Source organism: Mauremys reevesii, linkage group 15 (assembly GCF_016161935.1).
Source record: "Mauremys reevesii isolate NIE-2019 linkage group 15, ASM1616193v1, whole genome shotgun sequence".
Taxonomy (NCBI): Eukaryota; Metazoa; Chordata; order Testudines; family Geoemydidae; genus Mauremys; species Mauremys reevesii.
Genome location: NC_052637.1, coordinates 22,994,631 through 23,011,522, shown reverse-complemented (window position 1 = coordinate 23,011,522; position 16,892 = coordinate 22,994,631). Strand labels below are relative to the sequence as shown.

The following is a 16,892-nucleotide window of genomic DNA, read 5'->3' as shown; positions in this document are numbered from 1 at the left end:
TTGTTTTTATGTCTTCACACTACACTTATAGAGGTTTAGTAGCGTCTTAAAGTTTACCACACAAGCTAAACTGATATATGCTGGGGTTAAATCAGTATAAAACTGAGGCTTCACTGCCCCAAAAGGTGGTTCTTTAAAGCAATATAACTAATGTGCATTAGCAATCCCACTGTATGGTCCTAGTGGAGACAAGACTCGGATAGAATTTACTTTGATGTAGCTAGGCAACCTCAACACTATGATTCACCCCCCGGGGAGGGGGTGACCTTGCTAGGGTTTCCAGATGTCCTGATTTTATAGGGACAGTCCTGATTTTTGGGTCTTTTTCTTATACAGGCTCCTATTACTCCCCACCCCCATCCCGATTTTTCACACTTGCTGTCTGGTCACCCTAGACCTTGCTGAGCTACAGTGCCTTGTTTCCACGGTGGGAGAGGTAACACACCAGAGCTCTCTTGCTGTAAGAGCACACCTTTTTCGGCAGTGATGACATAACCTAAGAGTGCCAACTCAGGGTTGTACACTGGTTTAACTAAACTGATTAAAAAATGAACTTGAGTTAACGTGATACGACTTTGTGTGTAGACCAGACCGGTAAAGGGCAAGCATCTTTCTGTGCATGTCATTTTTAATACTCCATTGTGACAATAATACTTATCCACTTGGTAATACCAAATTGAAAGAGCACCACTCACCCACTGGCTACTTACCTACCTTTGTAAAGCTCTTTGAGTTCTTTGGATGAAAAAGCACAGTGTCATCATTAGAACCTCATCCTCATTAGAACAAGAAACAGTGATGCATTAGGCGTGTGGGCTCCCTAATTCATTTGCATTCAAGTAAGTTTTTCCAGAGGGTTTGGCTGGAGAGTCTTCTGCGCATGCTGCTGGCAGCTGACCGCCATATTATTTGGGTGGGGGAGGAATTTTCCTCCAGTAGAGGCTTGGCTGTGGTGGTTTTTTTTTTCCTCCTCTCCCGAGGGGGGGGGGGGGGAAACTAATGGAGAGGAGTGGAGATCGCTGCTGTGTTGCACAGGAGGCAGGAGGAGAGTCAGACTGGATGATCATGTCCCTTCTTCTGATGATTGATTCTATGATTCTATGAGGTTGGGAGAATATGCCCAGTTTGCTGAGATGGGGAAGGACTGTTCTCAATAAAAGAAACTGCTGCTCAGAGACTGGCAGTTTCTAGCCACCACAGAAATCCCTGCCCATTCATTTTCTCTGATTAGAGAGCCTTTACCTAAACAGGAATATTTCATAACCCTGCACATGTGGAAAGTGGATGCATTTGCACCCATTGCTCTGTTTTAACTAATCTGTGTGTGTGCACACCTTTTCACCTAATATAATACCCAGCAGACTGCCAAGACGTTACATGTTAGACCTTAATAAACTAAGCCTAATCAGTTAGTTTCTCACTATTTTATGAAGGTTGGTTGTGTGCACAGTGGAAGAGGAATTCTGTGATTTCACCAGATCTGTGGACAATTCCAGTTTGAAATCAGATACCTCCATAAGCCTTTCCTTACCTGACATATTGTCCAGGAAGAACAAAATAAAGCTGTATGAGAGATATTTTGCTTGTCCTTTTAATTCTGAATTTGCAAGCGGAAAAATATAGAATAGGATGGGAAGCTGACCTGTTAAAACAATCCACTTCCCATGCACAGAAACAAGCACACAGCAGAAACATTTCAGACCTGCTAAAGAAACAACATGAATGCCTGGCACTGCTGAGCACTGTTCCCCACTCATTCATATCCTGCACAGCTGGGCTCCTCTTTGGTCCTGTTCCACTGAGAGGGCTGTGCAAGCACAGGCCTCTCCTGTATAACTTGCGCCAAGCCAATCCTTTGCCACCAGAAAACCCCACCGCATCTCAGGGCAAGTTCAAGATCCACAGGACGTGACTGTCGCTGCAGCTGTGCATGCTGAGGACGGTTAAGGCAATATCCTTGGAACACAAGGCAAAGAGCCGGCCTCTGAGTTTGGGATCATGAAGCAGTGAGCCCCAAGGACCTGCCTCTGTAGTGAGGGAGCTGCAAACTCATCCCATAGGCCTGCTGAGCCAGCTGCTTGGCCCCAGCCTAAGAGCATGGAAAGGACCACTCAGAGAGGTTAGCACAAAGTCCTGGTGGCATCCTGGAACTGACATGCCTTCTGCTGCTTACCAAATCCATCCCTCTGCTGGTGTAGGTCAGAGCTCCTGCAGGCTGCCCTGAGATGTGCCACTGCCCAGTGCAGAATCACTGGTGTGTAAGAACTCCCTGCCCACTCCCAGTCTGTCTGAAAGAATCCCCTTCCCCTGGGGAATTCACCAGGCAGCCTGGCAGGGGCACTCTTGGTGGATGCAACGTGGGGTTCAAATGGCAGATTTGACAGTTCTGAAATCCTGGCTGAAATGCCATAAGCTGAAGCCAGCAAATTGCTCCTGTCTAATCTTAGATCAGACCTGGAGTTACAACCACAGAGAAGAGTCTGGATCTGGAGGTTCTGATTTTAACTTAACCAAAGTTCAAAGGGCTTCAGGTTCAAGGGTCTGGTTTTGGGCTAACTCTGAGAAAAATACCTTGGCTGTTTTTTGACTCTGAGCCCTGCATCACTTTCACACTGCCTTGCTCTTGGTGCTGGAAATCCAAGAGCCCCATGAACTGGTAGCACAGTCTGTAAGTGAAGGAAACATCCACGGTTGCTTTCATTCCACTTAAAAATACGAAGCAAAAACCAAACTTAGCTGAGGACATCTTCAGTGCACACCCAGAGAAGAAACCTCCTCCTGCCTCCAGCATTTTCCTTCAAGATGCTTCAATCTCTCCATGGGAATGCCATCAAAAATAATAAATTCCTCCCCGGCAACAGAAAAGCTGATCTTGGCTGCCCTGCATTCTGAGGAGACCGACACAAAGACTCCAACGAGACTCAACTCCCAAGACAAAATAAAATCCTCCATAGAAGGACTTTTTGCTTTGCAAAGGATAAGGGTGGGTGTGGGGAGGGGGAGTGAGGTGCACTTATAAAGGCCATCCACGCTCACTCCCCCTGCCCTCCAACTCCTACCAAGATGCCCCATTGTTGCAAAATAGCAGCATCCACCTGCAAAACCAAAGCAGAGTGAAAATAGTAAGAACTGGAGGGGTAAAGGCATACAGCTTTCCTTTGTGTTGGTTGGGGAGTCCCCAGTGACCCCTCACAGCCTTCTAACCTTTGGCACAACCTTTGGCTTCCTCCATTGTAAAGGGATCCCATTGTGAGGTGTTATTCTTTAGAGCAGGAGTCGAGTGTTAAACATGATGAACACAGCAAAGGAGCCTGGAGTTAAGAATGGTTTCAGAGCAGTAACCGTGTTGGTCTGTATCAGTAAAAACAACAAGGAGCCCTTGTGGCGCCTTAGAGACTAACACATTTATTTGGGCATAAGCTTTCATGGGCTAGAACCCACTTCATCAGTTGCATGGAGTGGAAAATACAGGAGCAGGTATAAATACACAGCACATGAAAAGATGGGAGTTGCCTTACCAAGTGGGGGGTCAGTCTAACGAGACAATTCAATTAACAGTAGGATACCAAGGGAGGAAAAATCACTTTCATAGTGGTAATGAGAGTGGCCCATTTCAAACAGTTGACAAGAAGGTGTGAGTAACAGTAGGGGGAAAATAGTATGGGGAAAATAGGTTTTGTAATGACCCATCCAGTCCCAGTCTTTATTCAGGCCTAATTTGATTGTGTCCAGTTTGCAAATTAATTCCAGTTCTGCAGTTTCATGTTGGAGTCTGTTTTTGAAGGTTTTTTGTTGAAGAATGGCCACTTTTAGGTCTTTTATTGAGTGACCAGGGAGATTGAAGTGTTCTCCTACTGGTTTTGAATGTTATAATTCCTGATGTCAGATTTGTGTAGAGACTGTCTGGTTTGGCCAATGTATATGGCAGAGGGGCATTGCTGGCACATGATGGAATGGGTCATTACAAAACCTAATTTCCCTTAGTTGTTTCCCTTAGTTTATTATTTCTAGGCACTAAGGCACCTAGTGGTGGAGTGACACTTCCCTCGTATAATTATGGATTTTATTCAGATTATGGTAGTACCTCCAATGTGCTGCTAGTGCTTTTTAAACAAGGAATTTACAGTCTATGAAAGCACTGTTAGCTCTTGGGAAGTATCCACTGGGAAATGGGAAATAGCCACTGGGAATTGCTTGGCATGGGCATTGACAAGAGCTTAGAATCATAGAATATTAGGGTTGGAAGAGACCTCAGGAGGTCATCTAGTCCAATCCCCTGCTCAAAGCAGGACCAACACCAACTAAATCATCCCAGCCAGGGCTCTGTCAAGCTGGGCCTTAAAAACCTCTAAGGAGGGAGATTCCACCACTTCCCTAGATAACCCATTCCAGTGCTTCACCACTTAGTATGAGATTAAGTGTGACCAGTAGAACTCGCCACCCACTATGCACACAAACAAACACACTATGTGCCTGTTCCATTCACAAGCAAGAGCAATTTTGGGATGAAGAGCAGATATTTACTCATGGTAAAACCAGTCATGTTACTGGGAGGGGAGACCATGGGTCTAGTAGGATTGGGACATTTGGTTTACATTCCCATGTTTGATTTATGACATTATCAACCCCTGGAACCTTTTAATAAACCCTTCCTCCAAATCCCCCCCTCTAGGGCATGTCGCCATAAGAACTTGGATGTAGCCAGTAACCCCACTCCCATCTACACACAAAACCCTCTCACCCATGGTTCATGGTGCTTTCAACCCAGGCTAGCTGGTTTGGCTGGGGATGTGGGATAGAGCCTGGGTTCTGCTTTCACTTCGGCTGGGAACCCATCTACTTTGCAGTGAAAATGCAGCTTAAATCCATTGAGTGTTGATAGTCCTCCACTGCCTTCCGACAATTTACCCCGTATGCCCAGAAGGGCAGACAAGATTTCCCACAATTCATGAAGAAAGATGCATACAGAGGCTGTGCTTACTGCAGCACAGAGAACCATGGGATATGGTCCCAGAAATCCGGGTGACACACATGAGAGAGTGCAGTACCAGTGAGGACATGGTAGGGCTTTGCCGTGCGGCTGCTCACACTCAGGCTAGGCTAGCAGAGGGGCTCAAACCCAGGTGCTGATCACCCTGGCTAACTCTGAAGTGAAGACATACCTTGTGATTCACAGTGACCAGCCCCCCAAAATATCTGAGCCATAAGATGTTTCCTGTGGATACAATTGTGTGTTATTTGTAAGGATTTGGGCATTTTAAATGGTGACATTTCCATACAAATAGGTGGATAGTTGACATGTTTTGAAGAGAATGACAATGCTGTTCTCTACATTAACACAAAGATGGGCTCACAGGGGTTGATTTCAATTTCTATGAGCCCAAGATAATAACCAACATTCTCTTGTGTCTCTGCTCCTTCTCCTTCCCCTCCACTCCCCCTCCATGAGATCACATTTGCATTGATTCACAGAAATGGAATTGACTTTTTAGGTCAAGCATAGTCCATCCTCCGGCCAGTGCAGAAATGTTCCCTACAGTATGTTCTCCAGGGTTTTTTGTGTCCAGTTTTCAATAATGCTGGTACTTGCATAATCATGTTTCACAACAGCTCTTGCAAATTAAATGTCACAGTTTTACACAACAAAGGGGAAGAGTAAGGTCATTGGAAACCTCCAGGAACTGTTGCTCCATTCTGCACCCGGGTCCTGTGGTAAATCTTGGAAACATGCCAAGTCTGCCCACCCTGCACTGTGGAATTTCTCTGGTGTGTTTTTCCAGTTCCCCGAGAGTGACTTAGCAGTGCGTCATTGGCCTGGGATGGCATCTTGCACAGAGGCTCTCAGTCCAGGAAGGAACTTGGGATCAGAAGGAGGGGATGTGAGTGTGGCTGCCTGGGAACACAGCAGGAAAGCAGAATTACAGTACACCAGCCAAAGGGCAGTCCTGTAGGGAGGAGAAGCTGATTTGTGAAACACCCCACATTGTTATTAGAGAAGAGCCTCAATCAGAACCCCAGACGTTAGTCCTCTCAAACTTGGGGAAGGACTAAATATAGTCTAAATATAGTGCCCATATTTAAAAAAGAGAAGAAAGAGAACCTGGGGAACTACAGACCGGTCAGCCTCACTTCAGTCCCCGGCAAAATAATGGAGCAGGTCCTCAAGGAATCCATTTTGAAGCACTTGGCGGAGAAGAAGGTGATCAGGAACAGTCACCATGGATTCACCAAGGGCAAGTCATGCCTGACCAACCTGATTGCCTTCTATGATGTGATAACTGGCTTTGTGGATATGGGGAAAGCGGTGGATGTGATATATCTTGACTTTAGTAAATCTTTTGATCCACTATTCTTGCCAGCAATTTAAGGAAGTACAGATTGGATGACTGGACTATAAGGTGGATAGAAAGATGGCTAGATTGTCAGGCTCAACGGGTAGTGATCAACAGCTCAATGTCTAGTTGGCAGCTGGTATCAAGCGGAGTGCCCCGGGGTTGGTCCTGGGGCCCGTTTTGTTCAACATCTTTATTAATGATCTGGATGATGGGATGGACTGCACCCTCAGCAAGTTTGCAGATGACATTAAGCTGTGGGGAGAGGTAGATATGCTGGAGGGTAGGAATAGAATCCAGAGTGACTTAGACAAATTGGAGGATTGGGCCAAAAGAAATCTGATGAGGTTCAACAAGGACAAGTGCAGAGTCCTGCACTTAGGATGGAAGAATCCCATGCACCTCTACAGGCTGGGAAATGATTGGCTAAGCATCAGTTTTGCAGAAAAGGACCTGGCGATTAGTGGATGAGAAGCTGGATATGAGTCATCAGTGTGCCCTTGTAGCCAAGAGGCCAATGGCATATTGGGCTGTATTAGTAGGAGCATTGCCAGGCCAATGCTCAACCAACTGAGCTATCCCTCCCCCCAAATTGGAGAGAGTCCAGAGGAGAACAACAGAAGGGATAAAGGGTTTAGAAAACCCAACCTGTGAGAAAGGTTAAAACAACTGGGCATGTTTAGTCTTGAGAAAAGAAGACTGAGGGGGGACCTGATCACAGTCTTCAAATATGTGAAGGGCTGTTTGAAAGAGGATGGGGATCAGCTGTTCTCCATGTCCACCGCAGGTTGTACAATGTTGGACAACTGGGATGAGGACAGTCTAGCCTAGTGGTCAGAGCAGGCATTGCGAACCAAGCTTTGGAACCAGAGACTAAGCTTGAGTCAGTAGTCGTTAGCCAGAGCCACAGGGCAAGCTGGAGATCAGGAACTGGCTATCAGAGCTCAGGGTCAAGCTGGAGTTGATAGTCAGAAGCTGGAGCCAAGGGTCAAGCCTGAGGTCAGGAACTGGAGGGAGCAGAGGAGCAGGCAAGGATGGGTGTAAGGCAGGAGCGGCAGAAACAAGGTAAGATAGGAGCAAGGGCAGTGGTGGGTGTGGGCATGAGAATGGCAAAGCCAGTGAGCTGCTGCTGCTGGCCCTCCAGTGGGCCGGCCAATCCAGCTGCCTGCTGCAGGCCAGCTGCACTGATGGGGTTGCCTCAAGACAAGCTCTGATGCAGGCCCTGATTCCTAACAGACAAGCAGCAATGGGCTTAGTCTGCAGCAAGGGAGAATTAGGAAAATACATATTAGGAAAATCTTTCTAACTCTAAAGGTAGCTAAGCTCTGGAACAGGCTCCCCAGGGAGGCTGTGGAATCCCCATCATTGGAGGTTTTAAAGAACAGGTTGGACAAACACCTGTCAGGGATGGTCTAGATTTACTTGCTTCTGCCTCAGTGTGGGGGGCTGGACTTAATGAGCTCTCAAGGTCCTTTTCCAGCCCTATATTTGGAGCAGAGTACCCAAGGGGCATGCCCAAGAAATGCCAATGCACTCTGGGTGGTGTCCTAGTGCACACAGAGCAGGGAGGAAGAAGGGCCAGCCAAACCAGTTACACAGAGTTAGGGTTTCCTGTCTGAATTGGAATCTGAATCCTTCCCGCACCATCGGACATTGCTGTCTGGACTGCTAGAAAACAGTGTCTCAAAGCGGTTCCTGGAAGATGAGCCTGTGCTTCCTGTCAGGGTGGCATACTGCCATGCTTACTGAGTATTAACCACCCAGCGTGTAAGCACAAACCATGCTCCAAGCCAACGCCGTCACCACTTGGTGACAAAGCCCGATAAACATTGTACTGTAGAGAGGACTAATATGCTGATGTCCCTGGAGTTACTGCAGATTTACATTGGTGTAGAAGAGAGCAGAATCTGGTCCATGGGTTTCCCCCACTAATATCAAGTGAGTATCCTGCCTTCAGCAGCTGCCAGTATGTTATACTTCAGCGAAAGGTGGACCCCTCCCATCCTTCCCTTCACGGGCCTGCACCATTGTGGAGGTTGAAGAGGAGACTGTGGGATTGTCTCCTAACCTCTGCAGTGACCAGCTGATTGCCCCTCCCAAACAGTCAGATCTGAGGGCCCTTATCTCAGCACATGACTACAGACATTATTATCGGCCCAACAAAGTCTAGCCACCATATTGCCTCGGGGGTTGAACTCCATTGAAGTTAATGGGAGGTTGCCACTGATGTGTCCAGGAGTATGAGTGGGTCCAATGATTTAGGTAATCAATCGAGAATAGGCCTACGTTTCAAAGTGTAGATCCACACCCCAAGTCTGGGGTGCTTGGATAGCTGTGGTTTGGTTTGGGCCCTAAGTCCTGGAGGGGCTCAGTGGAATTCCATAGCCCATTAGCTGCCAAACTGTCCTCTGTGTTCCTTGCACCCCTTGCTGATGTTACTTCAGATCAGGAAGGTCCCACAGTGCTGGCCACTTGTTTCCAGATGCTAAATCATACTAGCAAGACATTAAATCCTTTCCTAATGGCACTTTGCCATGCAGGCAATTGCTGCAGTTACTGCCAGGGGAGTTATGTGACCATGAATGGGAGGCTCATGTGTCCATGAATGCACATGAATGTGAGTGAAGGTTGCTGTAAGCATAGGCGGCAGGTTTGTATAATTTTTGGTGGGGCCCAAAATGGTGGTGCCCCACCCCGCTCCCGCCCTGTAAGCTGATATAAAATGAAGCTACAACGCGTCAGTGCCACAAGATTACAAGGGTCAATTAAAAGTGGAAAGTCAGAAGCAGCACTGGCCTACTTCAATATACAGTATTATATTTTGTTGCACCTGTTGTGATGAAGTGGGAATGTTCTTAATATTTTCTCTGAATACTGTGTGGGTGCCTCAGTTTCCCCTGCAAGATGCCAACTGAAGGTGTTGGGGACAAAGAGATCAGGTGGCCTCCCTGTCCGGAAGAGACACAGAGGCCAGAGGGAGTGTCAGTTTGGAGCTGGCTGGGGAAATGGGGAGAGACCCAGAACTTGGTTCTGGGCTCCCCACCTCACAAGATGGACCTGACAGAGGGGTTCTGTTTTCTGTACCAACAAGCTCTGTTTAAACTGTGTTCCCATCATCTAATAAACCTTCTGTTTTACTGTCTGGCTGAGAGTCACATCTGACTGTGGAGTTGGGGTGCAGGGACCTCTGGTTGCCCCAGAACCAGCCTGGGCAGACTCGCTGTGGAAAGTGCATGATGTGGAAGGGCATGCTGAATGCTCCGAGGTCAGACCCAGGAAGGTGTAAGCTTCTTGCCCTGGAGACAGTATGCTCCAAGAGAGGAGGCTCCCCCAGAGTCCTGACTGGCTTGGTATGGAGTTGTTCCAAAGCATCACAGCATCCCCTTCCACACCATGCACTTCCCAGAAGTCCACACAGGGACTGACACTCCCTCCTCCGGCCTTTGTCTCTTTTCCAGGCATTAGGAGGCCACCCAATCTCTCTGTTCTCCAACACCTTCAGTTGGCACCTTGCAGGGGAAACTGATTTGGGAGAAATGAAGTAAAAGCTGCCCAAACCGAGTTTGAGCACTCCTGAATTTTGAGGTGTTCAAATCTGGAAGGCAGGTGCTGGGGGTGGGAGAGGGCTGTGGGCTCCATGGGGGAGCATGGCAGCAACTGTCTGGAGCTGCACGGAGCCAGACACGCTGGTCTGAGTGGCACAGTAAGCAGTTTGGGGGTTGGAGAAGAGGTACGGGGTTCCGGGGGGCAGTCAAGGGACAAGGAGCAGGGGGGGTTGGATGGGGCAGAGGTTCGGAGGGGCAGTCAGGGGACAGGCAGCAATTGGATAGGCATGGGAGTCCAGGAGGTTTATCAGGGGACAGGTAGGAGGGTCCTGGGGGGAAGTTGGGTGGGGTCTCAGGAGGGGGCAGTTGGGGACAAGGAGAAGGGAGGCTTAGATAGGGGCTGAGGTCCCAAGGGGCAGTTAGGGGCAGGGGTCTTGGGAGGGGGTAATCCGGGGACACGGACCAGTGGTGCTTAGATCGGGGGTGGGGGTCCTGGGGGGCAGTTGGGGCAGGGGTCTGGGGAGGGGGCAATCAGCGGCCAGGGGCTGGGATTCAAAGGGCTGTGGGCTACTGGCAGCCGCGGGGATCCCAGAGCCCTTTAAATCCCAGCCCCGGCAGGAGTCAGAGGGCTCTGGGCTGCCGGCAGCCGCGGGGAGCCCAGAGCCCTCTGACTCCCGGCCACGGCTGGGATTTAAAGGGCTCTGGGCTCCCCGCCGCAGCAGGCAGCCCAGAGCCCTCTGATTCCCGGCCGCGGCTGGGATTTAAAAGGCTCTGGGCTCGCGGCAGCTGCCGGCAGCACAGAGCAGGGGAGAAACCTAGCTCCAAATATTGCTGGAGCAGAGCCCCTGACTGTGAATATTCCTGGGGCTAAAGCCCCAGGAGCCCATATAAGTTGGCGCCCATGGCTGTAAGATATGTTCCCCATTAAGCTGTGCTCAACACTATGGAAACCTCCATTTAACTTTCTGCCATAGAGCCTTCCTGGCCACAGGGCAGGTACATTTGCGCAGGTGGAGAACACTGTTGGCTTCCTGTGGAAGCCCCCTAATCTCTCTGACCATTCTGGATTGTTTGGGAGCAACGGTGGCTGGTATGTCTCTGCAATGCTGATCTGCAATGGAGAATGGGCAGATGAAATTAACCTCCTCTGACCCTTCACCCAGACTGGAACCTGGCATGTTAGTTATTTGTTGATTTATTTAGTTTAGGTTTAGTCACTCGATGCTACTGATGTCTTCCTTTTGCACAGTATTTCTTTCAGGCTTCCTGGTCCTGGCCAGACCCAGAGGCTGGGGTGCTAGAACACCATGAGAAAGGCTGTTTCTCTTGTTTTCCTGGTCCCACTGCAGGCAGGAAGTACCAGCAAAGTCAGCTCCAGCTGAAACTTACAGATGCAAGAGGTTCGGAGAAGCAGTGACCGTTTTGCAGGCAGAGACCGAAACTGTAGTGTAGAAACTGTAGGGTATCTGCCTGGCTAGGGGAATGCTGCCTATGCTTTCCCAAGTACATCAGAAAGTGATCTGAGCCCCTGGATTAATATGAGGGGTCCAATCCTATGGTGTGCAGGGCCCCTCTCGAGAAGTGCTAACCCTCCTCAGCTGTCACATAAGTCAGTGGGAGTTGGTGCTCAGCACCATGCAGTATCGAGCCTGTGGCTCCCATACTCTGCCCGTCCTTGCCAACTGGCAACCCCTGTATCAGAGTCCTGCATTGATCTTTATTTTGGAGTCACTTTAAGGACAAATATAAAAGCACGATAAGGCTGCTGGGCGGATCAGCTCAGCACATGAGCTGGAAAGAGAGTTTTCCCTCCTGGAGAAATGATGTTTTTAAATGAATGTTTTCTAATGTTTCTTATAAAGTTTCTGTTGCCCAGACTGGAGCCATAGCCTGTGTTTGTGTTTTTTTTCCAAGTGAGGCTTAGCAATAGGAACAGTCTCGAAAGGCTCTCACAGCTTGCAGGGGTTTATTTTTTTCCTCCCCTCGAATCTATTTCAAATTGTTCCAACACAGAGAGCAGCTGCCCGCCTCACATCTCAGGAGCTGATTCCGGAAGATATCAATCCTGCCTGCACACTACAGGAACTCCAGCTGGGCCTGATTCAATCTCCATATTGGATCCCCCCCAAACAGAGGGAACGTTTGGATCTGGAGCCTAACTTTGTAGCTGGCTTCTATTTCTCTAACAGCTGCATAGAGCTTTCCGTGGCTGATGAGTCTAGGCCAGGATTTCGGAAGACCCTATGCAGGCAGCACAGCTTGCAAGACAGTCAGAGATCCACAGGGTCTGTCTGTGTTCAGCAGCCTCAGTAAAGAGTGTCTTTGGTATTCACAGCTATAAATCCCACCTCTTCCTTACCGGTAGGAAATCAGAGGGACAAACCCAAACCCTGGATCTAATCACCTTTTGGGAAAGTTCAGATCTAGACGTGGAATTTGCTAGATCTATTTCCAGGGGGAAGTCATTCAAGGTTGCATATGACCCCAAATCACCTGTATTTATTTCTTTAGGTAAACTTACTAGTTGAAATCATCCACCTAAGATAATTGTTTCCAGGCCAATCTGGGCCAGATTCAGATAACAGAAGAACTAACTGGCAGCTTCGCTCCAGGTTTGTAAAACTTCCTCCACCCCGCCATTGTTTTTCTCCTTTACTGTGCCTCTGTCTGGACCTTCCATGTTGCAGATAGGAGGGGATGCCAGGAAAGGTTGTGCTCATTTCTGTCCTGGCTAGCAACAGGCAGCCACCAAAATCTCCAGCTATCCTGGCCTGTGCAGCAGACCCTAGAGGGTGTCAGAGTGTGGACACAGTTCGTACAAGCAGTGGAATTTGAGCTGCTTTACCAAACTAATCCAGAACTGTTAGGGACAACCAGAACATTCTGCAACCCCACTGAAGTCAATCTTGTTTTGCCAACTTACACCAGAGCTGAATTTGACTCTTTTGAGACTAGCCCAACTGTAACTTAGATCCTCAGAGACTTTAAGGCCAGAAGGGACCATTGTGATCCTCTAGTCTGACCTCTTGCATATTGCAGACCACACAGCCTCACCCATCCACTCCTGTAACAGACTCCTAACCTCTGGCTGGGTTACTGAAGTCCTCGAATCTTGATTTAAAGGCTTCAAAGCACAGTGAATCCACCATTTGCTCTAGTTCAAACCAGTAAGTGACCCGTGTCCCATGCTGCAGAGGAAGATGGAAACCCCTAGTGCCTCTCTGCCAATCTGACCGGGGTGGGAGCGGGGGATTCCTTCGCAATCTCAAATATGGTGTGTGGGCAAGCCCACCCCGGAAGACATTTGGGAAAGAATACACTGTAGTAACTCAGAGCCATCCCCCCCAGCGGCCCATCGCTGACTGTCCCATCTTTGCAAATAGCAGTCAGGGATGCGCTGCATGCCACTGTCAGCAACCTCGTCAGACCAGCCCCTCCATAAACTTATCAAGCTCAGTCCTGAAGCCAGTTAGGTTTTTTGCCCCCACTGCTTCCCTTGAGAGGCTGTTCCAGGACTTCACTCCTCCAATGGTTAGAAACCTTCGCCTAATTTCAAGCCTATACTTGAAGACTTGATGGCCAGTTTATACCCATTTGTTCTTGTGCCAACACTGGCTGTTAACTTAAATAACTTCTCCCACTCCCTGGTATTTATCCCTCTGATGTATTTAGAGAGAGCAATCCTATCTCCCCTCAGCCTTCGGTTGTTAGGCTCCTTAAGTCTTCGCTTCTTGGAGACACTAATTCAGTTGTTGGCTAGGAAGCCACTTTCTGCCAGTCTTAGCTACAAACCAAGTTAAAGGAAGCATCTTTCCAGGAGCTGGTTTCACAAAACCTCCCCCTAGATTTCTCTCTGGATTTCAAGCTGCACAGCCCTTTGTGGCCGTACCACAGGAACCCTGGCTACTTCTCCTGGAGCAGCAGCCTGCAGAGACGCTGACTTACAGATTGTCTAGGAAATGCTGCGGATTTCAGCAGGCTGCCTCGGAGGATGTGTGCAGCGGTGGACTCTAAACGGCGCCGAGATCCAGAGCCGTCTGACACGTTGGCCAGATAATGAAACGGAAGGAACAAAAATATGGGAGGTTCAAGCTCCCCAGCTGAAGTGGTGCTTAAAAAATCCAATAAAATTGTTATAAAAATAATTATCATCAGGCGCTCTGGCATACCCGGCCAATCAGATTGCTCAATTTGGCTGAACCTTCCTTGTGCTTTTAAAGAGAGGGCGCCTCGTGCTATGATCAGTTTCTGAAAAGATGGATTGTTCCATTGTAACTGATCCAGGCAGGGGAACGAGGAAATCCTAATTTTAAACAATACAGGAATCCAAATGACACCGCTGAGTCGTTTTTCATAGTTCCCAGATTGCTGGGATTCTTGGTTTGCTCTTCAGTCTGTTTGTAACTCTCTTCTAGCAGTCTGAAAACAAGAATTTCCTTTCCTGCTTTAGCCCTCAATCAAAGTACCTAAGCAGGTGCTTAACTTTAAGTGTTTTGCCCAAATCTAGATTTCAAAAAAAAAATGTATTAAAGCTCAGAAAAGTAAGAAGCAGATCACAAAATAAACTGTAGCTAGATCCATCTCTCTGTGCAAGAGGCACATGGCTACAGGCACTGGATAATGACACTGTGGACACCAGTGAAACAATGAGTAATAACAAATGCTCAGCTATATTACCATGGGACCTTTCATTTCAAAATCCCTCAGAGTGTTATACACAAGGATCACTTCTCCTGTCACTGAAATGCAGGCTAAACAGGGCAGCTGTGCGGTGCTTAATTTGTAACGAAAGAGGTGCCAGGGCTCAAGCAATTTTTTTACTTTCCAAACTGATGCAGGAAGCCCAGAGGTGCCGGGGCTATGCTCTCCCAAGCTCGGAGGTGCCAGATTCAGCCCTGGCGCAAATTAAGCATTGCAGCTGTGTCACTGCACAGCAATGCTAATAGGGGTGATGAGCACGGATAGAGGGCTTTAAATGTTCAGTGTTTTGAGGCTCTGGGTTCAGTTCATCCTGGCTGGTGCACCAATCTGTGCTGCAGGATGATTCTCCTCTACACACACCTTTCAGGAGGCATGGGAGCAGGCAGTCTTGCCACTGGTGCCCTCCCGCAGAATTTACACCAAGAGACCAACTTCTGTTGGCCGAAAGCTTGTCTCTTTCACCACAGAAATTGGACCAGTAAAAGATATTACCTCCCTCACCTTGCCACTGTGGAACAACTCAGGGCAGGGTGTGAAGAATACTGTATCCTAGCAATGTGGCAAGAGGAATTTTGGATAGTCAGATACAATTACTCTAGCTGGAATTTGGCCAGGTCATTGCAGCTGGCTCTTGACTTTTCAAAGAGAGCTATTTCTCTCTGATTTTCTCCTGACTTTGAATTCAGTACTCGGATTGGGGAGGCATGTCACCCGCAGACACTCAGCACTGCGTAGTCACCTGAAACACCGGTAGGGAAAAACGGGGTGGGCTGTCTATTGTGTCTCTTTAAATTGGAGTGCTGTCTGACAGAGACTGGCAAAGACAGCAAGAAATATCCACCCCGCATGGATTCATTGGGGCTGCATGTGTGTCCCCTTTGCATTCACTCCCTGTGAAGATTTGAGAGGTTGAGTTTACTGGCAGGAAGAATGGCCGTGAAGGAGGGAGTGAACATTTGCAGAAAGCAAATTTTGGGCTCATAAAGACAAATATTTGCAGCAAAGACCGAATTCCAAGAGTTACACTCATCCAATCAGAGGACAAAGAGACACCAGGTGACCTGCATGTCCAATCAAAACTAACTGAATAATTTGAATTTCTGATACCAAATCCTTGGGCTTTAAGGTGCTTGCAAGTAATCCCTAGGCTAAGGATCATGTTTAGAGACGAGCTGACGGCTGAGGTGACCGATGAGGAATGTATTGGAACAGACTGCAGGCAATCTGCACATAGAGACCTGGACTGAACCAGTTCCTTGTGCAATGCTCATCATCATCATCATGATGTTCCCATTACGCCTCTGGTGGTTAGGGCAGCGACGAAACTCCTCCACTCCTGTCCGTTTCTGGCAAGTCTTTCAATGGTTCCCCAGCTGTGCCCCAGGTTTTTCAGCTCAGTTTCCACAGCTCTTCTCCAGGTTGTTTTCAGGTGACTTCATTTTCGCTTGCCTTCCAGTGTCCATCTTATTGCTATTCTGGTGATGGAATCAGTTTCCATCTGAAGCACGTGCCTCCTGGTAATGATGGTGCTCATATCTTCTTGGCTGGACTGTGTGAATAGGTCTTGGTTTGAGATTGTTCTGGGCCAAAAGATACAGAAGATTTTATAGATACAGAGGCAAGTTATATGGAATGAAGACAATTTGGACATGTCATACTTTCTCATTCCCCAGCATTCTGTACTATAAAAGTACGCAGCTCTGATAAATCTTGAGTTTGATTTTGGTGTTGTATTTTGATGATTTCCAGACTGTATTTAAGCTCCTGAAGGTGTTCCTGGCTTTACTGATTCTGTTCTGGATGTCCTGGTTTGTTCCAGCCTCCTGGCTGCTGCTGCTGCCCAATTATGTGAATGTTTCAACATTGGTGAGAAAACATAATCCTCTCTCTGTACCGGTGATGGTGAGGCAATATTAAAGGGCATGATATCTGTCTTATTGCAGTTGATTTTCAGTCCAATTTGCTGGCTGAATGCGTTGAGTTGAGTTGTTTTTTCTTGTATATGGTGTTGGGATGTGATAGGAGAGCGAGATGATCTGCGAAGTCCAGGTCTTCAAGGGATGAGAAGAGTGTCCATTTAATGCCTCTTGGCATGTCTTCCGTTGTACACTGCATTACCCAGTTGATCGCAATGTTGAAGAGAATTGCAGATATGACACACCCTTGACGTACTCCTGTTTGACTTCAAAACTGAGCTCACTGTGATCAAACACTGGATTTAAAGTTGGAATAGAAACTTTTGATGATGTTGATTGTATGGAGAGGGATTCCATATGCCTGCAGAAAGTGCCATAGGCTGGTCCTGTGAATACTA

The 16,892-nt window shown here is 47.9% G+C and overlaps 1 protein-coding gene across 6 annotated transcripts in view; it reads right to left on the bottom strand.

The window, feature by feature from the left end:
* The window catches only part of NTN1 (netrin 1), a 233,169-nt gene that overhangs the window by 58,072 nt on the left and 158,205 nt on the right, over window positions 1-16,892 (bottom strand). Inside the window, exon 6 of one of the 6 annotated variants that reach the window (XM_039501599.1) lies at window positions 11,095-11,220. The exons of the other annotated variants lie outside the window; for them this stretch is intronic. Coding sequence (XP_039357533.1) covers window positions 11,135-11,220 — 86 coding nt within the window. The 3' untranslated portion in view covers window positions 11,095-11,134. Of the gene's footprint in view, window positions 1-11,094; window positions 11,221-16,892 lie in introns of those variants that run through there. 6 annotated transcript variants of the gene reach the window in all.